Below are 25,365 nucleotides of genomic sequence, written 5' to 3' on the forward strand. Positions count from 1 at the left end.
TTGGCCTGAGTGAAATGCCAGACTCGTCAACGCTGAGTAGGCTCTGAGAATGGTCAGAGAGATGTCCACTTTAACAAGCACATGATCAGATGAGCCGATTGGAGCAGAAGAAGAGCAGCAGGCATTTTCAGGGAAGTTAGTCATAACCAGGTCCAGAAGAGAAGATGCTCCGTTGACTGAGATCCGGGTCGGGAAATTGACAGATTGTGTCAGTCCCAGTGAGTCACAGAAGTCCTTTGCTGAAGAGCCATGGCTGGTGAGAGAGGTACCCACACCCAGCCAACTGGCATGGTGACAATTGAAATCACCACATATGAGGAAGAGAGAGTTGGGATGGGTAGATAGAAGTTGGTCCATATTATCAGACAGCGAGATGTAGATGGTCATCACTGTTTGGTGGACGGTACAACACACATATGAACAAAAGGTGGGAGCGAAGGGGAAGCCGTAGCCAAAGGTATTCCTGGGGGTGAGGTGGAGAGAGGGCAGTGCAGGGCGAGTGAGGAAGAGAGTTTTTTATAAAGATAGCAACCCCCCCTCCAGGACGAGGCTCAGGTCTATCATACCGGAGGAGGGTGTAACCTGGGAGAGATACCAAGGAATCAGAGACATCATGAAGGAGGAAAGTTTCTGTTAAGCAGATCACGTCTGGTTTGTCAGAAGCAACCTGTATGGAGAGATCAGTCAAGTTTGAGCGAAGGCCCCGGATGTTTGAGGTCCATACTGTTAAAGAAGAGGAAGGGGGAGCATCGGATACAGAACAGGGGGGGGGGGGGGGGGAGCGGTTGGGTAAGATGTGGAAGAGGAGGAAGATGTCGGGAGAGCTGTTAAAGGTGTGTCAGAGATTTCAGAATAGCTTGGAGAAAGGGAAGAATGGGGCGGACAAAAGGTTTGATGGTGATTGGGTGAGGCGCAGTGAGGTGTTATTTGAGGAGGGGGAAGAGTGAGGCAGAAGGTTGAGGGAGATGAAGGTGAAAGTTGGAAGGGGAAGAAGCGGGGAGGACGCTTTGAGGAGGAGGGGTGAGAGGGGAGTCTAGGAGGGGAGGAGTGATGGAGAGTCTCGGAGGGGAGGGGTGTGGGGGGAGTTTCGGAGGGAAGGGGAAAGGGGGGAGATCTGAAAGGGATGGGTGATGGGGAAGATTTGGAGGGGAGGGGCAAGGGGGAAGATTTGAAAGAGATGGGTGATGGGGATGATTTGGAGGGGAGGGGCAAGGGGGGTAGATTTAGAGGGGAGGGGTGATGGGGAAGTTTTGGAGGGAAGGGGTGATGGGGAAGATTTGGAGGGGAGGGGCAAGGGGGAAGATTCGAAAGGGATGGGTGATGGGGAATATTTGGAGGGGAGGGGCAAGGGGGAATATTTGAAAGAGATGGGTGATGGGGAAGATTTGGAGGGGAGGGGCAATGGGGTGGATTTGGAGGGGAGGGGTGATAGGGAAGTTTTGAAGGGGAGGGGTGATGGGGAAGTTTTGGAGGGAAGGGGTGATGGGGAAGATTTGGAGGGGAGGGGTGAGATTGGATTTTGAAAAATGTACGATTTATGGGAAACGAACGTTTATTGCAAAATGAGTTTCTTGAGACCTTCGAGTCAAAAATACGTTTGAGGACGCTGAAGGATGGGTGGAGTTCTGGAGAGTTTAGGGAATGTATGAAAGAGGTACTGTAACTGTAAGAGAAGAAATTTTTTTTTGGAATGAATAGATTTGGTGAGCAAGTCGAAAGCATCCTTTTATAGAAGAAGAAGAAAAAGGTGTTATAGTATATGACAGAATACAGTTCTTCAGGGGACAGTTGAAACATTTTTTAACGACGTGAACACGTGATCACGAACAACGTGGTCGAAGAACGAACGAACAAATAAGAACAAACAACGGATAAGAACAGAGAAGGGAATTTTTATTATTATTATTTTTTTGAGTTGAGATGAAAACAGAGACAGAGACCGAACGTGAAACGTGAAAAATAGAGCCCGAAAGTAATTGCGAGCGCAAGCGAAGAAACCGCTGAGACAGAAACAAAGCCTCAGCCAAGGTCAGACACGGTAGCCTACTAGTACTTCACTCGGTGTCAGAATACGCGACACGAACTAACCGACGATTCTGTACACAGGTATGAAAAACCAACACCAAGAATACTATTAAAGACACACCAATAGTTACACACACTGAAAGAAATACAGTTTCGACAAAAACACAATTGTGAAAAGTTACTTAACTTCGAAAGCGTGCGCGCATGGAGCCTTTAGAGGATTGTGTGTGAAGAGAGATATCAGTAAGTAGTGTAGGAGGGGGGAGTGGGTGGAGGGGATGGGGGGGGGGGGGGGTTGGTTGGAGATTGGAGATAGTTGGCTGAGAACAAAGGGTAGTGGAGGAGTATTGTGGTCAAGGCAGGGTAGGAACTTGGTGCTATTGGACCGAATATTTTGAAAACCATTCAAACCCAGGCTAGACAGCTTAGAGGTGAGTGTGAGTACCTTTCGGTCATCCTGCCCTTACTGCTGGGAAAGCAATGTAAACCACCCAGTATAACCCTAACCCAGGAACTTCTTCGGCAGCATTGATTGTGATTTGGCATGGAATAGCAAGATGTTTGATTTGCATCTTCACTAATTAATTGTGACTGAGTATAGTTAACTGGGTTGATCCATGTTATTGCAAAATGCTTCCTGAAGTTATTGTTCCCATTGAATTCCTGAATAACCAGGATTGGTCTCACATTCAGGAAATTAGTTCAGAACTACTATTAATACCAAATAGGTTTTGACCATCAAAGATTGCTTTGGTGCACTCCTCTCTCATTGGTGCCTAGATGTAGCATAGCCCAGCTTACATTTCAGGCGTTCAATTGCTGACTCGATGGATAAATTCAAATATTCTGATCTATTTGTGCTCAGGCCTTCCCTTTAGTTTCTACCAACTTTGTATCTGTCATCCAGGTTTATGGTGAGAGATTTCCTTTACAACGAGGAAGAGCTCAGAGCCGACAAAGACGCAAAATCCCGATTGGCGTCTGACAAGAAGAAGCAGTTTGTATGTGTGGGATGGGCATGCTCGGTTGTTTTGGGGTTGAATTGGAAATGTTTGTGGGCAATTGTTTTTTAAAAGGAGGGTGGATTATATATTACGGTACATATTATATTTCCACTTGCAGGGGTGCCCAGCATTGCCTGGTCTATTTTTTTTTGTGGGGGCCTAAAATACTTTCCCCCCTCACCCACTAAGGAATGGTGTCCCGACACACTTCCGCACACCCATGATAGAGCGATTAATAGAAAAGAATCCTAAAGGTGAATTGAAATTTCGCATGAACCTCTTGCTGGTGAGCATGTTAAAATAACAGTGCAATGCTGAGATTTTGTGACATGGCAGTCTACCCTAAGTAATGTTGATGTCCCTTGAAGTGGCATTGACGCTGTTCAAAGCAATCTGAGTGAAACAAAGATGGCAGCAGACACAGTCATGTGAGCTGTGGAACAGAGGTGCGTCATTACGGTGCTTGTGAAGGATCGTAATGACGCATCATTACCATCAAAGTAGTGATTAATTTACAAAAGACTGTCGGCACAGACGTTTTTCACATAGTTGAGTTTGTGATGAAGTGAGTGCAAAATAAAGAGCCAGTTAATTGGTGAGAGATCTTGATAATTCTCACATCCAACTAAATGTTGTCATTCAAGCAATCATTAAACTTGCTAAATGGATAAATGTGGAGAAATAGTGGATTACTATATTCAAATTGCAGAAGAGTTATGGCCTGGATGGCATCAGGACATGTGGTTTAAAAACCATTCTGCTACTCTTGCGTATCCTCTTTCTGCTCTGTGTCCCCCAATATTTGCCCAAGGTATTGTCCATCTGCTTGGAAGTCAGAAAACATAATTGCATTTCATGAACAATGTGAAAAACCCGATCCCCTTAAATGCAGACCTATCAGTTTGCTTCCTATCATCAGCAGGATTATGGAATCATATTACTTTCAAGCAGATGAACAATAAGCTTACTATCTGCTTACTTCCAATCATCAGCAAGGTCATTGCGGTGAATGACAGTTGACATAAAATCCTTCCTTTTCTCAAACGGCCTGATCTCAGATCATCAATTCGGATTCAGACCTCATCACTCAACCCTGAATATGCTGATTCTGATCTCCCAACAATGGTTGGAGGCCCTCGATCTCAGACGAGATAAGGGCCGTCTCTCTGGATATATCTCGAGTATTCGTGATGGTATGGCACCCTGCCTTGCTCTCCAAGCTCTCTGCCTATGACATCCAAGTTCACCTCCTCTCCTTGCTTACTGACGTCCTCTAATTCCTGTCAAAACTGGAGTGCCCCAATGCCATGTTTTAGGTCTTGTCCTATTCCTAATCTTCATCAATGATCTTTCTGATTCTCTCGCCCTATCACTTTCACATCACATACAGGTGAGGTGGTTGGTCTCTGTCTTCTACTGTCTCCTTTCTGGTCTTGCACACTCTGCCCTTTCCACCCCCTCCCAAGGCTTCTGCCGAGCACACAGTCATCCTGTAATTCCCTTCTGGTGAAACTCACAAAATCCAGACTCTGCTCACCTCCACTCGTTTGTTACTTTCTCTGCCCCCTCCCCTCACTTGTGGAACCAACTTTCTCAGTTTCTTCAATCTCATTCTTCCCTCCAGGGCTTCTAGATGGCTATTCACCATCATCTCAGGTCACCCCCCCCACCCCCACCAAGTCCTCCTCATTCCGGGTTTCCAGTTTTTCTTCCACTTTTGTGATTTAGAGTTTGGAGGTGTACTCATTTTGTTCACCCCATCTCCTCACATTGCTCTTATTTTTGCCAATGTCCCTTAATCCCTCCAAATATCTCTCTGTTCCTTTCTATGTTCTAGGTCCTCCACAAGCCTCGACTCTCTACCAAAAAAACAAAACAAAAAAAAACTGAATGACAGTGTTGGAATTGACGAAACAAGCATTCACTCTCGACAATAATCAAGGTTCCGTTGGTATAAAGTGGTTCCTAAAGGACCTTGTTTCGTCAAAGGGCAACTTGAGTGGTCTTTGCACCAGAGCTCCTGCACTTGCAGAGCACTACCTACACGGAGGATATGATATCTCGAAGAAAATTGTGACAAGTTGATGAGATCCAGGTCCATGTTTTCATGCCGGTGTCAAAGCAAGCCAGCACGGAGATGAGAAATTATTGGGGCCAACAACCAAAAAGATGAGGTTAAGCCATCACCCGGAAAGCTTCTAGCAATACTGTATTACCTTAACACTTTAACGTTTTAATTTATGTGGAGCTTCTTGATTGTGGGGAAACCATTAGAGCACAGAAATACAGTGACTGATTGCACAACAAATTGAGATGAGAAATTTGCAGACAATCGGCAGGGATTCTGAATCAGGGGGTGACTTTTTTGTATACTGAATCGAGGCTCGTGAAAGAGCTAACATTTACTTCACAAACAAATCAACCAGACAAACAAAATATATAACAAGTACAGATACATTCAAAGTACACCGCCCCCATGCCAAATCATTAAATATCCTACAGCGTGGCATTGCCGGGGCGCCTCTGGCGCCCGGCAATACCGCAGTTCAGCTCATAGAGGCTGCATTGGGAGGGAGAGGTGTACACTAATTGATTGATTAATTGTATCATTAAAATCAATAAAAGATTGTCACAAAATATTTTCTTAATCAATTGGCTAATAGCATAACTAAACCACTAGTGCTTCATCCGAAGATGTATCTTTTAGAAATTTAATTAAATAAGTCATTAATAAAAATTAAATAATTAATTGATTAATCAATAAATAGTTAATCGATTAATCAATAAATAATTAATCGATTAAATGATTAATCAATAAATCAAAAATATCCTTGATAGCCACATCACTTGGTCACTGTCATGTCCAAATATTAGCTTCGCAGCTCAAAAGGTGCCTGAGATATTGGCCAAATGAGAAAGAAAATAAATAAATGATTAATAATGAAAATAAATAAATAATAATCATAAAAAATTAAATTATTAATCAATTCGGTCAGAGAACACATAAACCACCACCATTTCATCAGAATGTGTAACTAAAAAAAAAAATTTTTTTTAGTCATTAATCGAATAATTAAATAATTAATCGATTAATTGATTAATTAATAAATCAAAAATAGCCTTTGCGGCCAAATCACCTGGTCATTGGCATGTCCAAATATCAGCTTCCTAACGCAAAAGGTGCCTGAGTTAATGGTCAGAAGAGAAAGGAAATTTGATTAATTAAATAAGTACTTAATTAATCGCTCATAATTAAATAACTCCTCAATTAATTGATTAATCAAAAAACAAAAAATACTGTTTTTGACAAAGGACTTGCTCACTGTTGTGCCGAAATTTCAGCTTCCTAGCTCAAAGGATGGCTGAGATATCGCCCAGACAAACAAACAAACAAGAAAACAAACAAGTACAAATACATTCAAAGTACACCGCCCCATGCCAAATAATTAAATATGCTGCAGCGCGGCATTGCAGGGGCGCCTCCGGCGCCCGGCAATACCGCAGTGCAGCTCATTGAGGCTGCATTGGGAGGGAGAGGTGTACACTAATTGATTGATTAATTGTATAATTAAAATCAATAAAAGATTATCACAAAATATTTTCATAATCAATTGGCTAATCGCATAACTAAACCACTAGTGCTTCATCCGAAGATGTATCTTTTAGAAATTTAATTAAATAAGTCATTTATAAAAAATTAAATAATTAATTGATTACTCAATAAATAAAATTTTTTTTTTATTTTTTTATTTTATTTTTGTATACAAGATCGAGGCTCGTGAAAGAGCGAACATTAATCACACAGAAAGACAAACCGACACATAAAACATATAACATAGGGAGCGGTAGACAAGATGGGGAGAGAGGGGGAAGGACACAAACACAACATTTGAGAGCAGGGACCGAGAGACATGGAGACATCGAGAGATCTGAGAGAGGGCGAGGGCTTTGGGGGGGGGGGGGGGCGTGGGAAGGGGGCAGTGGGAGAGGTATAAAACATATGGACACTGCCAGGACTTCCAGGAAAGAAGTTGGAATTTCAAACAAGGTGGATCTGGGGTGAATTAGCGGGGGTAGAAAAGATCAAGGTTTTGGATGGGGGAAGATAAGAGATGGTGGTGAACAGCTGTTTTAAAGACCTGGAGGGAGGAGTGGGATTGAAGGGAGTGAGGGAGTTTGTTCCAGAGGCGGGAGAAAAGAGGAATGAAAGAGTGAAGGTGAGCGGAGAGCCGAGATTTCGGCAGTTTAACCATCAGAGGGTTGCTGGCAGATCTTGTGCGACCTGTAGGAATATTTGGGGGACAGAGCACAGAGAGAGCTGGGGGTGCAAGGCCGGAGAGGAGTCGGTAGAAGACAGAAAGACCACCTACCTGCCTGCGGTGAGTGAGTGAAAGGCCCTCAGAGATAGCTTCATCGCGGGAGATTCCAATAATTCTGAAAGCTTTGGTTTCAACAGCGTGAAGCCGAGCTAGGTGTGAGGCAGGAGCACCGGCCCATAGGGGAGAACAGTATTCCATTGAGCTGCGGATGAAAGCCTTGTATGTGGTGAGGAGCTCAGGTGTGCCGAGGAAGGACTTTGCACGACGGAGGATGCCCAGTCGGCGACTGGCTTTGGAGGCCAGCTTGGAAATGTGGTTTTCCCAAGAAAGATCATGGCAGATAGTGAGACCCAAAATCTTGAGCGACAGAACTTCTTGGAGAGGATTGTTGAGAAAGTAGATGGGAGGGTTGTCCAGTCGATCTTTTCGGAGAGACATAGTAAGAGTGTGAGATTTGTCAGGATTGAAAGACATGTTCCACTTGTTTGACCAGTCTGTGATTTTGTCCAGGTCTTCAGAGAGTGAGGAGGCAGCAGACTGCCGATCTGAGGGAAGAGGAATGGAGCGGCAGAGAGTGGAGTCATCAGCAAAGAGATAGAGAGGATTTTCGAGAGAGTCAGAGAGATCATTGATGAAGACCAGAAAAAGCACGGGGCCCAGAACACTGCCTTGGGGAACTCCAGCCTGAACAGGAAGAGGAGATGAGAGAAACCCATTCAGGGCCACACGTTGACGACGACTAGAGAGGAAGTCCACCAGCCATGCGTGGAGATTTCCATGGATACCAAAGGAGGAGAGTTTGGTGAGCAGAGCGGGGTGCCAGACCGTGTCGAAGGCACGTGATATGTCGAGGGAGACAGCTCTAATTTCCTGTTTGGCATTGAGGACCTCCATCCATTGTTGAGACAGCAGAAGCAGCATGTCCAGAGTAGAGTGACCTGGTCTGAAACCAAATTGATGATCAGAGATCAAGCCATTGGAGAAGAGGAAAGATTTCATATCAGAAGCAATGATGGATTCCATGACTTTGCTGATAATTGGGAGAAGGCTGATTGGTCTGTAGTTGCTAGGATCTGTTTTTGCACCTTTTTTGTGCAAAGCGGTGATGTTGGCTGATTTCCAAGCAGATGGCAGTTGACCTTGAGCAAAAGAGAAGGTGAAGAGAACAGAGAGAGGGTGAGATAGAGCAGCAGAGCAGGATTTTAGGACCCGTGGGCTGATGCCGTCGGGTCCAGTTGCAGAATCAGAGTCGAGGGTTGACAGAAACTTTTCCACCTTGTCAGGAGGAAAGGACACGGAGTCCAGGAGCAGCAGGGTACGACTGGGTATGGTGGGTACAGAGAGGGATGGGTTTGGGACACAAGATTTAGAGGCAAACACAGAGTTGAGGCATTCAGCTTTTTCACGTGCGGAGTCAGCTGTGTAGCCGTTTGAGGTAAGGGAGGGGATGGAGGGGGAACAGACACCAGAAACGGATTTGACCAGACGCCACCAGGATTTGGAAGAGGGAGACAGATAAGAGAGTTCGGTCTTGAGAACGGAGAGATATTGTTTCCTGGCTCTCCTGAGGGTGGACACACACTTGTTTCGGGCTTTGTGAAAGGAAATGAGATTTCCTTCCGTTGGATTTGCTTTCCAGGAGACGAAGGCAAGTTGTTTCTGGGCAACAGCCTCACCACAAGATTCCGTGTACCATGGACGGGAGGAAGGGTATGACAACTGAAGACGAGATGGGATAAATCTGTGCATGAGAGAGAGCAATTTACTTTGGAAGAATTCCCAGGATGAGTTGATGTCAGAGGTGGTAGAGATGGGAGACCAGTCCAGATGATTGATGGCTGCTTGAAGACCGTGCCAGTTGGCCTGAGTGAAATGCCAGACTCGTCGATGCTGAGCAGGCTCCCTGAGGATGGTCAGAGAGATGTCCACTTTAACAAGGACATGATCAGATGATCCGATCGGAGCAGAAGAAGAGCAGCAGACATTTTCAGGGAAGTTAGTCATAACCAAGTCCAGAAGAGAAGATGCTCCGTTGACTGAGATCCGGGTCGGGAAATTGACAGATTGTGTCAGTCCCAGTGAGTCGCAGAAGTCCTTTGCTGAGGAGCCATGGCTGGTGAGAGAGGTACCCACACCCAGCCAACTGGCATGATGACAGTTGAAATCACCACATATGAGGAAGAGAGAGTTGGGATGAGTAGATAGAAGTTGGTCCATATCATCAGACAGCGAGATGTAGATGGAGTCATCACTGTTTGGTGGACGGTACAACACACATATGAACAAGAGGTGGGAGCGAAGGGGAAGCCGTAGCCAGAGGTATTCCTGGGGGTGAGGTGGAGAGAGTGCAGTGCAGGGCGAGTGAGGAAGAGAGTTTTTGATAAAGATAGCAACCCCGCCTCCAGGACGAGGCTCAGGTCTATCATACCGGAGGAGGGAGTAGCCCGGGAGAGATACTATGGAATCAGAGACATCATAAAGGAGGAAAGTTTCTGTTAAGCAGATCACGTCTGGTTTGACAGAAGCAACCTGTATGGAGAGATCAGTTAAGTTTGAACGAAGGCCCCGGATGTTTGAGGTCCATACCGTTAATGAAGAGGAAGGGGGAGCATCAGATACAGAACAGGGGGGAGGAGGGGTAGGGTAAGATGTGGAAGAGGTGGAAGAGGTAGGGAGAGCTGTTGAAGGTGTGTCAGAGATTTCAGAATAGCTCGGAGAAAGGGAAGGATGGGGCGGACAAAAGGTTTGATGGTGATTGGGTGAGCCACAATGAGGTGTTATTTGAGGAGGGGGAAGAGCGAGGCAGAAGGTTGGGGGAGATGGAGGTGAGAGTTTGAAGGGGGAAGAAGCGGGGAGGACGCTTTGAGGAGGGGGAGTGAGCGGGGGGAAATTGAGAAGCAATGAGGGTGGGGAGATTTGAAGGGGAGGGGTGAAGGGGGAGTTTGGGAGGGAAGGGACAAGGGGAGGGATTTGAAAGGGATGGGATATGGGGGAGATTTGGAGGGGAGGGGTGAGGCAGGAGTCTAGGAGGGGAGGGGCGAGGGGGCGTCTTGGCGGGGAGGGGTGAGGGGGTAGTTTAGGAGGGAGGGGGCAAGGGGGGAGATTTGAAAGGGATGGGTGATGGGGAAGATTTGGAGGGGAGGGGTGATGGGGAAGATTTGGAGGGGAGGGGTTATGGGGAAGATTTGGAGGGGAGGGGTGAGATTGGATTTTTGAAAGTGTACGATTTATGGGAAACGAACATTTATTGCAAAATGAGTTTCTTGTGACCTTCGAGTTAAAAATACGTTTAAGGACGCTGGATGGAGGATGGAGTGCAGGAGAGTTTAGGGAATGTAGAAAAAAGGCACTATAGGAGATGGATATTTTTTTTGGGATGAATTGATTTGGTGAGCAAGTCGAAAGCAGCCTTTTAAAGAAGAAGAAGAAAAAGGTGTTATCAAATATGACGGAATACATAACTTGAGGGGAAAGTGTAAACATTGAAGGTTAATGAGTGAAAACTATCTGGGGAAATGGGGGAGAAACACGTGGTCGAAGAACGAAACAACGAATAAGAATGAATAAACGAATGAGAACAGAGAAGGAAATTTTTTTTTTTTTTTTTTTTTTTTTTTTTTTTTTTGAGTTGAGATTTACACAAGGAAGTAGGCTATGGGTGAAAAGACTGGGAATACAGAGAACGAAAGTTATTGGATCACAAACGACGGACCACTGAGAGAAAAACAAAGCCTCAAGGTTGTACAGTGCACACTGTTCAAGGCCTTGCTCGCGACACGGCAAACAGACGATCAATTTATGAAAGATAAACACCGAGAAACAACCAAAGTTGCACACAATAACTTCACACACCGAAAGATAAATACAGTTTCGACAAAATACAATTGTGAACAGACTTAACTTCGAAAAACGTGGAGACCGTGTGGAGCTTCGAAAATCCCTGCCGCCGTCTCCAAGATCTCGCGAGATCTCGCCAGGATTTGGAAGGGGAGGGGCGAGGGGGCGTCTTGGCGGGGAGGGGTGAGGTCAATTAATCGATTGATTAATCGATAATTAATCGATTAATCAATAAATAATTAATAGATGAAATGATTAATCAATAAATCAAAAATATCCTTGATAGCTACATCACTTGGTCACTCATGTCCAAATATTAGCTTCCCAGCTCAAAAGGTGCCTGAGATATTGGCCAAATGAGAAAGAAAATAAATAAATGATTAATAATGAAAATAAATAAATAATAATCATAAAAAAATTAAATTATTAATCAATTCGGTCACAGAACACAGAAACCACCACCATTTCATCAGAATCTGTAACTGAATTTTTTTTTTTGTAGTAATTAATCGAATAATTAAATAATTAATCGATTAATTGATTGATCAATAAATCAAAAATATCCTTGATAGCCACATCACTTGGTCACTCATGTCCAAATATTAGCTTCCCAGCTCAAAAGGTGCCTGAGATATTGGCCAAATGAGAAAGAAGAGAAATAAATGATTAATAATGAAAATAAATAAATAATAATCATAAAAAAATTAAATTATTAATCAATTTGGTCAGAGAACACAAAAACTACCACTATTTCATCAGAATCTGTAACTAAAAAAAAATAATTTTTTTTTGTCATTAATCGAATAATTAAATAATTAATCGATTAATTGATTAATTAATAAATCAAAAATATCCTTTGCAGCCAAATCACCTGGTCATTGGCATGTCCAAATATCAGCTACCTAACTCAAAAGGTGCCTGAGTTAATGGTCAGAAGAGAAAGGAAATTTGATTAATTAAATAAGTACTTCATTAATCGCTAATAATTAAATAACTCCTCAATTTATTGATTAATCAAAAAACAAAAAATACCGTTTTTGACAAAGGACTTGCTCACTATTGTGCCGAAATTTCAGCTTCCTAGCTCAAAGGATGGCTGAGATATCGTCCGGACAACCAAGAAAACAAACAGAGTGAAAACTGAGTACTCCCTTTCAGCGTGCGTCACTGCCGAGCCCCCTTCGGTGCCCAGCAATGACGATTTGCAATGCCTGGAGATGGCATAGGAAAGGTGCGGTGTACAACAAACAACCAGAGTGAAAACTGAGTACTCCCTTTCAGCGTGCGTCACTGCCGAGCCCCCTTCGGTGCCCGGCAATGACGTTTTGCAATGCCTGGAGATGGCAGAGGAAAGGAGTGGTGTACAAAAAGAGGGAGCGGAAGACAAGATGGGGAGAGAAGGGGAAGCACACAAACACAACATTTGAGAGCAGGGAGATGTGTGGGAGGGAGGAGGCGTGGGAAGGGGGGGGGGGGGGGGTGGGAGAAGTATAAAACACAAGGACACCAAGGACACCAAGGACTTCCAGGACAGAAGTTGGTATTTCAAAAAAGTGGAATTGGGGTGAAATTAGCGGGGGTAGAAAAGATCAAGGTTTTGGATGGGGGAAGATAAGAGATGGTGGTGAACAGCTGTTTTAAAGACCTGGAGGGTGGAGTGGGATTGAAGAGAGTGAGGGAGTTTGTTCCAGAGGCGGGAGAAAAGAGGAATGAAGGAGTGAAGGTGAGCAGAGAGTCTTGATTTTGACAGTTTAACCATAAGAGGGTTGCAGGCAGATCTTGTGCGACCTGTAGGAATATTTGCGGGACAGAGCCCAGAGAGAGCAGGGGGGGCAAGGCCAGAGAGGAGGCGGTAGAAGACGGAAAGACCACCAACCTGCCTGCGGTGAGTGAGTGAGAGGCCCTTGGAGTTAGCTTCATCACGGGAGATTCCAATGATTCTGAATGCTTTGGTTTCAACAGCGTGAAGACGAGCTAGGTGTGAGGCAGGAGCACCAGCCCAGAGGGGAGAGGGGAGAGCCCGAGGGAGACTTCATTGCACGGTATCACTTGCCCTCATGTAGGCAAAAGTGACCCCTGCTATTTTATTAGAGTTCTAAGCCATCCCATATGGAGTCCAGACTCTTCAATTTGTGATTTTCTTCTCTTTGTACCAGTCAAAGGGCATTTGAGTGGCATAAAGATTATGAATTGTGAAGATGTAAAAACACATCCTGCATTGGTTGCATACCAATCCAAAATATTCCTACAGGGCCGGCATCCAAGCACTACCACATCTTGCGCACAATGGTGTACCTGTAGCAGTTCGGGCAAATGGTTGGAGGCCTTAATTGAGTTCGGGCTAATAATTATATGTCAAAAATTAAAACAGGAACATGCTTAAATATAATCAGTACCCCTCTGAAAACTGAGAAATTTTAACGAAGAAAACATAACTTATAGTTACGATGACGGGATTTATTATCTACTCAACTCTGTCACCTCAAATCCCATTAGAATATTACATAGAAAACTGCGAAGTGTTAGTTTTGAATTGCGACCAAAGGAGTTATATCACCTCCACCTAATTGTCTGAGTAATTCAATCATATTTTATAATCACCATCCACTTTTGACTTTGATATAACTCTGAACCCGCCCTGCATATCCACAAACATTTCCAACTTACTTTTCAATTAATCAGTAACTCCAAAGTGAGGTGCGACCAATGACACACGGCACACGGCAAGCTAATCAAGGCTATTCACTGGAATTTCCGAACACCTGCAAAGTCCAAAATCCAGTAAGTAAGTAAGCAAGTAAGCACCATCAACAGAATAATTAGGAAGTTGCTCATTGATTCAACTTACTACAGTCAGTGTGAAACAACTTATCATAAACACAGACCAGAGAAACCATGAATGGGATGGGAATACAATTACAAATAACATTTCCGTTCGTTCGTAACGTACATAGCAAAATAATAATAATATTAATGATAAGCGTAATTACACATAGATTCAAAATTGATACAAAACTTAAAACAACCAAAAAAAAAATTGCAATGCGTTTCGGAGGACCTCCGCCGAACCCCTGAGACTGGCTCACTGAACCCCTGGGGTTCGGTCGAAACCACGTTAAGAACCACGGCTCTAAAGTATCAAACAAGCCCGGCTACGCCGATGTTAGGCTTTTGGTCTTGTTTTTACTGTTGTACACCGCACCTTTCCTATGCCATCTCCAGGCATTGCAAATCGTCATTGCTGGGCACCGGAGGGGGCTCGGCAGTGACGCACGCTGAAAGAGAGTACTCAGTTTTCACTCTGTTTGTTTGTTTGTTTTCTTTCTTTCTTGTTGTACACCGCACCTTTCCTATGCCATCTCCAGGCATTGCAAATCGTCATTGCCGGGCACCGAAGGGGGCTCTGCAGTCACGCACGCTGAAAGAGAGTACTCAGTTTTCACTCTGGTTGTTGTACACCGCTCCTTTCCTATGCCATCTCCAGGCATTGCAAATCGTCATTGCCGGGCACCGAAGGGGGCTCGGCAGTGACGCACGCTGAAAGGGAGTACTCAGTTTTCACCCTGGTTGTTTGTTTGTTTGTTTTCTTGCTTTCTTGGTTGTCTGGGCGATATCTCAGCCATCCTTTGAGCAAGGAAGCTGAAATTTCGGCACAATAGTGAGCAATTGCTTTGTCAAAAACTGTATTTTTTGTTTGTTGATTAATCAATTAATTGAGGAGTTATTTAATTATTAGCGATTAATTAAGTCCTTATTTAATTAATCAAATTTCCTTTCTCTTCTGACCATTAACTCAGGCACATTTTGAGTGAGGAAGCTGATATTTGGACATGCCAATGACCAGGTGATTTGGCTGCAAAGGCTATTTTTGATTTATTAATTCATCAATTAATCGATTAATTATTTAATTATTCGATTAATGACTAAAAAATTTTGTTTTGTTTTTTAGTTACAGAATCTGATGAAATGGTGGTGGTTTATGTGTTCTCTGACCGAATTGATTAATAATTTAATTTTTTATGATTATTATTTTTATTTATTTATTATTAATCATTTATTTATTTTCTTTCTCACTTGGCCAATATCTCAGGCACCTTTTGAGCTCGGAAGCTAACATTTGGACATGAGTGACCAAGTGATGTGGCTATCAAGGATATTTTTGATTTATTGATTAATCAATTAATCAATTAATCGATTAATTATTTAATTATTCAATCAAGTACTAAAAAAAAAAAAAAAATTCAGTTGCAGATTCTGATGAAATGGTGGTGGTTTATGTGTTCTGTGACCGAATTGATTAATAATTTTATTTTTTAATGATTATTATTTATTTATTTTCATTATTAATCATTTATTTATTTTCTTTCTCATTTGGCCAATATCTCAGGTGCCTTTTGAGCTGGGAAGCTAATATTTGGACCTGACAGTGACCAAGTGATGTGGCTATCAAGGATATTTTTGATTTATTGATTAATCATTTAATCGATTAATTATTTATTGATTAATTGATTAATTATTGATTAACTAATTAATTATTTAATTTTTTATTAATGACTTATTTAATTAAATTCCTAAAAGATACATCTTCGGATGAAGCACTTGTGGTTTAGTTATGCTATTAGCCAATTGATTAAGAAAATATTTTGTGATAATCTTTTATTGATTTTAATTATACAATTAATCAATCAATTAGCGTCCACCTCTCCCTCCCAATGCAGCCTCTATGAGGTGCACTGCGGTATTGCCGGGTGCCGGAGGTGCCCCGGCAATGCCGCGCTGTAGGATATTTAATTATTTGGCATCGGGGCGGTGTACTTTGAATGTATCTGTACTTGTTTTGTTTTTTTTGTTTTTTTCTTCTTGTTTTCTTGTTTGTTTGTCCGGACGATGTCTCAGCCATCCTTTGAGCTAGGAAGCTGAAATTTCGGCACAGTAGTGAGCAAGTCCTTTGTCAAAAACTGTATTTTTTGTTTTTTGAATAATCAATAAATTGAGGAGTTATTTAATTATTAGCGTTTAATTAAGTACTTATTTAATTAATTAAATTTCATTTCTCCTCTGACCATTAACTCAGGCACCTTTTGAGTTAGGAAGCTGATATTTGAACATGCCAATGACCAGGTGATTTGGCTGCAAAGGCTATTTTTGATTTATTAATTAATCAATTAATCGATTAATTATTTAATTATTTGATTAATGACTAAAAATTTATTTTTTTTAAAGTTACAGATTCTGATGAAATGGTGGAAGTTTATGTGTTCTCTGACCGAATTGATTAATAATTTAATTTTTTTATGATTATTATTTCTTTATTTTCATTATTAATCATTTATTTATTTTCTTTCTCATTTGGCCAATATCTCATAGTCTGGCAGCTAAGCTAAATAAAGCATAACAATTGTGCATTTTGTGAGGAAAGCACCAAATTTGGCACACTCGTAGACTATCATATTATGAAAAGATCTGGATATTGGGCCATCTCAGATTCAGAGATTTGATTTTTGCAAGATTTGCAGATTTTGCAGACTTGCAAGCTGAGATTGCAACGCCAGGGACGGCCGACTCCTTCCTGCGAGCTGCCCACGTTACCCGCACAAGAAGAGCTCATCAAATCACTGCAGCGGCACTGCACATCCTGCAACACCGTGCGTATGAACGCCACAGTATGACATATGCTGATGATGCAGAAGACCTGCCTGAGTTCGAAGACTGGTGTCACCAGAGAGGAGAAGACATTCCCAATTTCAGTACTGGGCAACTGTGCTGGAACTAGAGATGTTGGTACTGGTCTACGTGCGTTCTCTGAGGCAGGCTTCATTCACGATGTACCTTGATGCGCTGACGGAACTGGTCCCATGGTTCCATGCCTTAGACCACACACACTATGCCAGGTGGGTCCCTGTTCACCTGAGGGACATGGTTGCACTCCCAATGAAGCACCCAGATGTAGCCAGAGAATTCAGGGCTGGCAACTTCACTGTACAGAAGACGAAGAAGGTGTTCTCTTTGATCCCAATCGAATCGAAATCTTGCAAAAATCGAATCTCTGAATCTGAGATGGCCCAATATCCAGATATTTTTATAATATGATAGTCTACTCGTGTGCCAAATTTGGTGCTTTCCTCACAAAATGCACAATTGTTATACTAAGTTGCCCCACTATCAGGCACCTTTTGAGCTCGGAAGCTAATATTTGGACATGAGTGACCAAGTGATGTGGCTATCAAGGATATTTTTGATTTATTGATTGATGAATTAATCAATTAATCGATTAATTATTTAATTATTCGATTAATTACTAAAATTATTTTTATTTTTTCAGTTACAGATTCTGATGAAATGGTGGTGGTTTATGTGTTCTGTGACCGAATTGATTAATAATTTAATTTTTTAATGATTATTATTTATTTATTTTCATTAATCATTTATTTATTTTATTTCTCATTTGGCCAATATCTCAGGCACCTTTTGAGCTGCGAAGCTAATATTTGGACATGACAGTGACCAAGTGATGTGGCTATCAAGAATATTTTTGATTTATTGATTAATCATTTAATCGATTAATTATTTATTGATTAATCGATTAGTTATTTATTGATTAATCAATTAATTATTTAATTTTTTATTAATGACATATTTAATTAAATTTCTAAAAGATACATCTTCGGATGAAGCACTAGTGGTTTAGTTATGCTATTAGCCAATTGATTAAGAAAATATTTTGTGACCATCTTTTATTGATTTTAATGATACAATTAATCAATCAATTAGCGTACACCTCTCCCTCCCAATGCAGCCTCTATGAGCTGAACTGCGGTATTGCCGGGCGCCAGAGGCGCCCCGGCAATGCCGCGCTGTAGGATATTTAATTATTTGGCATGGGGGCAGTGTACTTTGAATGTATCTGTACTTGTTTCAGCTTTTGTCATAAAATTTTCAACAAAGCTTTATTATAGCAGGGTGGCTAAGCAAAATTATTGTGCACTTTCTGACAAAAGCATGAAACTTGGCACAAACCTTCCTTGTGGTCAAACTAACAATCCTAGAAGGGGTGCCCAAAAATCCGAACATGTTAATGACGTCACTTAGACCATGCCCCTTTTTTGCCATCACATCACACAGGATTCCCAGTTCGTATATTACGTAACTATGTCATCATAATAATTTCATATAAACATGTCAAGTTTGGTATCAAATTAAAGCTCATGACATGTACATTGCCATGAAGATACTTAAAATGTATTCTTTTTCTTCAGAGGGTATCTATAGGTTGAAAGAATTGTTCAGCTGTTCCTTCTCCCTTGAAATCAATCTCCACAGGCAGGGCTTGAATTTCTCTGAAGTCTTCAACAAACTTTTAAAAAGTTGAGTAGACTTGTTGGAAGTTGGACATTACTTGGAAGGCTGTCTGCAGGGCATTTCAAAGGGCCTGTACCTTCTTGGCAGATCACACAGGATTCCCAGTCCATTTTGTACTGGGTAGAAAAGAGTGTATTGATTATTTCAAATGTGATATGATCTGGTTTACTCGGGCCAAAGGTGGCAATTTCGAAAATTTAGTTAATAAATATAATATATGTTGTTAATGTTCTTCACAAAAAACAAACAAAAAACCAAAAAAAAAAACCCCTAAAATGCATTTGGTAGCCTGCCTGAGTTTTGTTTTTTAGGCCTCACATTCGTCTTGCAAACCAGACAGAAAATCTCTCATTTTAACAGATTACGCTCATTATTATTTACTACGTGTAATGTCACCTGAATCACCAAAATACCAAGTCAGCATTGTCAAAACTATCTTCACAATCATTGAAATCAATCTCAGATTTGTTCGCGCCTATCCGTACCCGTGATCCACTCTTGGTACTGACATTTTTGCTCTATTTGCATTTAATTTAGCAACTAAACACGTTTTTGCGGCAACCCAAAAATGCACTCATGTTTACTTGAAGAAAAAAATGGACGATATGGCAAAATATGTTTAAAAAGAGGGCGTGGCCTATGACGTCATTAAGCTAGTCGGATTTTTTGGCACCCCTTCTGAAATTGTTCTACACATCCCAAAGAAGGTTTGTGCCAAGTTTGGTGCTTTTGTCACAAAGTACACGAACTTAATGAAAATTGGACCTAAGCAACTCTGCTTTTATGAGAACATGGTGAAGCAAAATTAATAAGATCAAATATCAACATCACATCAAATCATAAATTTCCATCCAATTGATCTGAAATTAAATAATTTTCATATTGGGTCACTGAATTGGTTCCCCAATGAAAAAGCTAGAAGTCGATTGGTTTTTAGCTCAAAAGGTCAAGGTCGCATAAAATCATAAATTTTCATCCGATTGACTTGAAAATTGAACAGGGTTTGCATATTGGGTCATTAAAGTGGTTCACCAATAAAATGCTAAAGCCGATTGTTTTTAGGTCAAAGGTCAGGGTCACAAAATCCTCAATTTCTATCTGATTGATTTGAAATTTGAGCAGGGCTTGCATATTTGGGCCCCACCCATCCATTCCCATGGCCCCTCCCCCCAAGCCCTCTCCCTCCCACAGATCTCCTGATGTCCCTGCTCTCCATCTTGTTCTCCCACTCCATTTATCATATGTTTTATGTGTCGGTTTGTCTTTTTGTGATCAATGTAAGCTCTTACACGAGCCTCGATCTTGTGTACAAAAAAAAGAAGAAAAAAAAAAGAAGCCTATTGCGTTTGAGGTCAAAAGGTCATGGTCGTCTGAAAATGTGTGTTTTTTTTTTTTCCCTGTTTTCTTCATGTTCAGCATACGGAAGAAGAACAAGTCTGAATACAATGCAGATGTGGACGGGCTTTGCATTTTCAGATGCTTTCTAGTTTCCTTTGTACAGAGCATGTCACTATGCCGAGGAGTCTTTATTGTCTGGAAGTTCATAATTTAGAATTGGTTGCATTGAAGATTATATGAGAACTGCCTCCTTGCGTGCTCTGTTTGACATTGTGTAATTGTCATTATGATAACAACAGACATTATAGTTGTTGAAATGATAAACAGGTTGTTGATGGTCTGATTTGCCACCTCTCAGGGCCCTCTGGTTCGTTGGCTCAAGGTGAACTTCAGCGAGGCTTTCATTGCCTGGATGCACGTAAAGGCTCTGCGGGTGTTTGTGGAGTCTGTACTCAGGTAGTCCTGAATTCTTTCTGATATTTTTGTTACCTGTATGACCTTTATAATGTTTTGCCTTCTTTCATTTTGCTGATTCCCAGAACTATGAGTCGAGGAAGGAATTTGTAATTTGTTCTTGCTGTCGGTGACAATTCACCGAATCTATGTCAAAAGACTCCAACAACTACTGCTAGCAAATGGTCCCCAGCTTAACGTCTATTGGAGGGATGGTGCATTCATTGTTGCAATATCTTTCCTGTGAAGTACCAATCTGACAATTTATAATTTGGTTGCGAATCAAAACCACATTAGACAGTCCAGAGGTAAATACTGTGAGATGTTTCTGCACATTCCTGTCCGATGTATGGCTTTTTATACCGATCGTTATTGAGCGTGTTCTGTTTATTTGAGAAACGCTAACTATTATACGTGCAGGGAATGAAATGTTTGACCACTGCAAAAATCCTTTCTCACCCCATTTAAAGGTACGGACTTCCCGTAAATTTCCAGGCAATGCTGCTACAGCCCAACCGCAAATCCATGAAGCGGCTTCGGGAAGTTCTTCACTCTCTGTATCGGCACCTGGATAGCAGCGCCGCTGCCGTCATTGATGTAAATAGCTCTCCTTGCTCTTCTCCGCAATTGCACACATGTTGTTGTTTTGCGATTTTGTTTAATAGTTCTGATGAAGTCATGAGCTTGGCACTCATCGTGGTGTCTATGGTGGTTACCTGATGACCCATGGTGTTGGTAGTGTTGGATGAGAAGGATACATTTTTGCATCTACAGTCACTTGAAAAAGTAAGTACACCCCATGTAAAGTTTTGACTTTTTCAACATATTTCAACATGCAGCTATTTGATCTTCATTTCAACAATATTGATAGATAAAGGTGATATAATATAACAAATATCATGAAACATTTACATTTTGTCGTCCATTGTATAATTTAAATAAACATAAATGCAAATTTCGCATGTGGAAAAAGTAAGTACACCCCTACATTTATCACTACTTCAAATACCTAAATTTAGAATCAGGTGCACCAGCTCAGGTGTCAAATGATTAGAACATCATAAGAGAGGATCTTGGAGGAACCAGTCTTATCTAAACCTCAGACATTTCGTTTGGTTTGCTCTTTGTTGTTGAAGTGTGCGGCGTCACCATGCCTAGATCAAAAGAGCTCTCTGAGGCCTTCAGAAAGAAGGTTATAGATGCCTATGAGTCTGGGAAGGGATTTAAAAAGATTTCCAAACAATTTGAAATCAATCATTCAACTGTCCGGAAGATCATCTACAAGTGGCGAAGATTCCAAACAACTGCCAACTTGTTCAGGCCAGGCCGCCCCAGCAAGTTCAGCCCGAGAGCACACCACAAGATGCTGAAAGAAGTCTCGAAGAACCCCAGAATGTCATCACGGGACCTACATGTAGCTCTTGCCACTGTTGATGTCAAAGTGCATGAGTCTACCATAAGAAAGAGGCTGCACAAATTTGATCTACATGGGAGGTGTGCCAGGAGGAAACCATTGCTGTCCAGAAAGAACATCAGGGCAAGACTAAAGTTTGCCAATGAACACCTAGGCAAAGACCAGCACTTCTGGAACAAGGTGCTCTGGACAGATGAGTCAAAGGTAGAGCTATTTGGCCACAGTACCAGAAGACATGTTTGGCGAAAACCAAAGACAGCATTTGACCACAATAACCTGATACCAACTGTAAAGCATGGTGGTGGAAATATTATGGTTTGGGGCAGCTTTGCTGCATCAGGGCCTGGGCATCTCACCATCATAGAATCCACTTTGAATTCTTCATTGAACCAGAGGGTGCTTGAGGATAATGTGAGGCCATGTGTCGGAAAGTTGAAGCTCAACCGAAGGTGGACCTTGCAATATGACAATGAACCTAAACATACCAGTAAATCCACCAAGGAATGGCTGAAAAGAAAGAAATGGAGGGTTCTGGAATGGCCAAGTCAAAGCCCGGATCTAAATCCCATTGAGATGTTGTGGGGGGATTTGAAACGAGCTGTGCTTGCAAGAAAACCCTCAAACATCACACAGCTGAAAGAATTCTGCATGGAGGAGTGGGCAAAACTTTCTCCCAGTCGATGTCAGAGACTGGTAGACAGTTATAAGAAACGCCTACTTGAGGTTGTTTCTGGCAAAGGGGGCAATACCACCTATTAGAGCCAAGGGTGTACTTTAGGGTGGTCCAAAAATGCAAAAAAATCACTTTTTTATCTGGATTTTGATGCTCTATTGGATTATTGTTAGAAATGGTCTAAATCATTCACCCAAAAAATATTTTGCATTTGAGTCATCTATAAACTCATACACACTCAACATATAAATTTGTCATTTTGGTCAATTTTAATGAAAATCGTCCATGTTGAGAGGCTTACAAAGACTTTAGAAATATTTTTTTCCTAAATAATGTCATTGATGGTACATACCCCTGTGAAGTCCTCATGGTCGAAACATGAGTCAGACATGTATGAACATGTTTCAAACATGTTTCAAGCATTGTCAAACATGTTTCGACCATGATGATTTCACACTCACAGGCGCAAGCGCATGCAAAAAGTCATGAACCACAAAATGGCTTCGTACAATAGTGCATGTACGTTTTCCACCTAGGTTGATATTGGATTGTTCTCATTTAGCCAAATTTGGTGAAAAACGCCATATTTCAATTGAAGTGTGTATGAGTTTCTAGATGGAATTGAGCGAAAATATTTGGTGGGTGAATGTTTTAGACCATTTCTAACAATAATCCAGTAGAGCATCAAAATCGGAGAGATCGATGTTTTTTGGACCACCCTAGTGTACTTACTTTTTCCACATGCGAAATTTGCATTTATGTTTATTTAAATTATACAATGGACTACAAAATGTAAATGTTTCATGATATTTGTTATATTATATCACCTTTATCTTTCAATATTGTTAAAATGAAGATCAAATAGCTGTATGTTGAAATATGTTGAAAAAGTCAAAACTTTACATGGGGTGTACTTACTTTTTCACGTGACTGTAAGTAAATCAGGATTTGTTTTGAAGGCCAAAAGGATGGTTGGTTCAGTTTTTACTCAAGTAAAATGAAAAACAAAGTTGATGAAAGAGCTGCATATATGATTAAGGACAATTCTTGGGGGAACTAAATATGTGGAGAGACAATATGTGTGTGTGTCTGCGTGCAGCCAAGTATGGACATCCCGGGACTGAACCTCAGCCAGCAGGAGTACTACCCATATGTATTTTACAAAGTTGATTTAAATCTGCTGGAACACAAGTGATTCTATTCATACCTCCCTGTCACATTAAGGCCCCTTTGTTTTTGATGCTCCACACACACCCTTGTCCCAAAACCATTGTATAATTTTCTCTGTTAATTCCCAACTTCTAATGGGTTGAACATCTATCTTCCTGAAATGTAATTTTACTCTCCAACAAAGTATGATCCTCGCTGATCCTATTCCTATTTGTATTTTCGATGTAAATGTGCTGTCCAGTGTAAGCCTGTGATTGTTCCTCTTGATGTAAGGGTTAGAGGAGATGCTCTGATTCGTGTGATGTACAATTGGTGATGTGATCATTTCTCAACATTCCCCTCTGTAACGAAACCGTATTGCACCTGGTCTATGTGCTGCTAATGTTGATTAAACTGCACTAGACAAATGATCTCGTTTCCAATATTGTTCATTAACGTTGCCCATCCTGAAGTGGTGGGAGACGTTATATTGTCATGCTTGTAAGTTGTACAACCAGCCTCTGTGGCGTAATTGTCCACTCTGAGTCTGGAAGTTCGGCGGTTCAAACCCTGACAAGTCATATCATAGACTTTAAACATAGGGGCAATACCCCTGGTGCTCACCTGGTAGAATAAACAGTATACTGCACTGACTAAAGGTATTTTAAACCAATTTCAATGGTAGCCAGAAGACAGGGCAGCATGTAGAATCATACTAACATAATCATAAGACTTCAAACAAACAAACAAAAAAAGCCAAAAAAAATACGTATTTTGGGGGGCAACCTCCCTCCCCCCTACCCCCCCCCCCCCATCACCCAACCCGTATACCTCCTTAGACCCTAATTTTTCTAATGCCTTGAACAAACATTGGTACATCATGGGTGATGAAGGTTGTGAGGAAGTTTCATCGAAATTGCGTGCGTAGCTTGGGGGGCAACCCCCCCTTCCCTCCCCCCCGTAGGCGCCCAGTGGGTCAGATTTTTCTTTTTTTATGCTGTGGACAAACTTTGGTACATCACGGGTGGAGAATGTTGTGGTGAAGTTTCATCGGAATTGTATGTGTAGTTTCAGAGAAGAAAGCAAATACCTATTTTGGATAGTCAAACCTGGAACCACTTTGACCCCCTGTAAATCCCCTTAGACTTCGATTTTCTTAATGCCGTGAACATTCTTCGGTACATCACGGGTGATGAAGGTTGTGGTCAAGTTTCATCGAAATAGTGTGTGTAGTTTCAGAAGAAAAAGCAAATTGCCATTTGGGGGGTGGGGGGTGGGGTCAAACCTAGATCCACTTTGACCCCCGGTAAGCCCCGTTAGACCCCGATATTCTTTTTAATGCCGTGAACAAACTTTAGTCACAACACAACAAATATAATTTGTGCCAAGTTTGGTCACACTCCCTTCAGTGGTTTCGAAGAAGAAGTTTCAAGTGTTTACGGACTGACGGACGGTCTGACAGACAGACAATGTGCCATCGCATAAGCTCCCCTGAACTTCATTCCAGTTGAGCTAAATATGGTGCGTGTTACTTCCTTGCTTGACCCTCAGCATTTAAAAGGATTTTTTTTTTTTTTTTGTATACTGAATCGAGGCTCGTGAAAGAGCTGACATTTACTTCACAAACAAATCAACCAGACAAGCAAAATATATAAAAAGAGGGAGCGGAAGACAAGATGGGGAGAGAAGGGGAAGCACACAAACACTTGAGAGCACACAACATTTGAGAGCAGGGAGATGTGTGGGGGGATGAGGTGTGGGAAGGGGGGGGGGGGTGGGAGAAGTAGAAAACAC

General features: G+C 41.7%; 1 protein-coding gene across 4 annotated transcripts in view; it reads left to right on the top strand.

The window, feature by feature from the left end:
• The window catches only part of ATP6V1C1 (ATPase H+ transporting V1 subunit C1), a 68,469-nt gene extending 44,467 nt beyond the window's left edge, over positions 1-24,002 (top strand). For all 4 annotated transcript variants that reach the window (XM_078780057.1, XM_078780058.1, XM_068120503.2 and 1 more), the window contains 4 exons: positions 2,933-3,026; positions 20,241-20,338; positions 20,806-20,932; positions 23,522-24,002. In XM_078780057.1, the coding sequence (XP_078636183.1) occupies positions 2,933-3,026; positions 20,241-20,338; positions 20,806-20,932; positions 23,522-23,617 (415 nt within the window). In that variant the 3' untranslated portion in view covers positions 23,618-24,002. The remainder of the gene's footprint in view (positions 1-2,932; positions 3,027-20,240; positions 20,339-20,805; positions 20,933-23,521) is intronic.
• Positions 24,003-25,365: the final 1,363 nt, after the last annotated feature.

Source organism: Myxine glutinosa, chromosome 6 (assembly GCF_964187855.1).
Source record: "Myxine glutinosa chromosome 6, kmMyxGlut1.1, whole genome shotgun sequence".
Classification (NCBI taxonomy): domain Eukaryota; kingdom Metazoa; phylum Chordata; class Myxini; order Myxiniformes; family Myxinidae; genus Myxine; species Myxine glutinosa.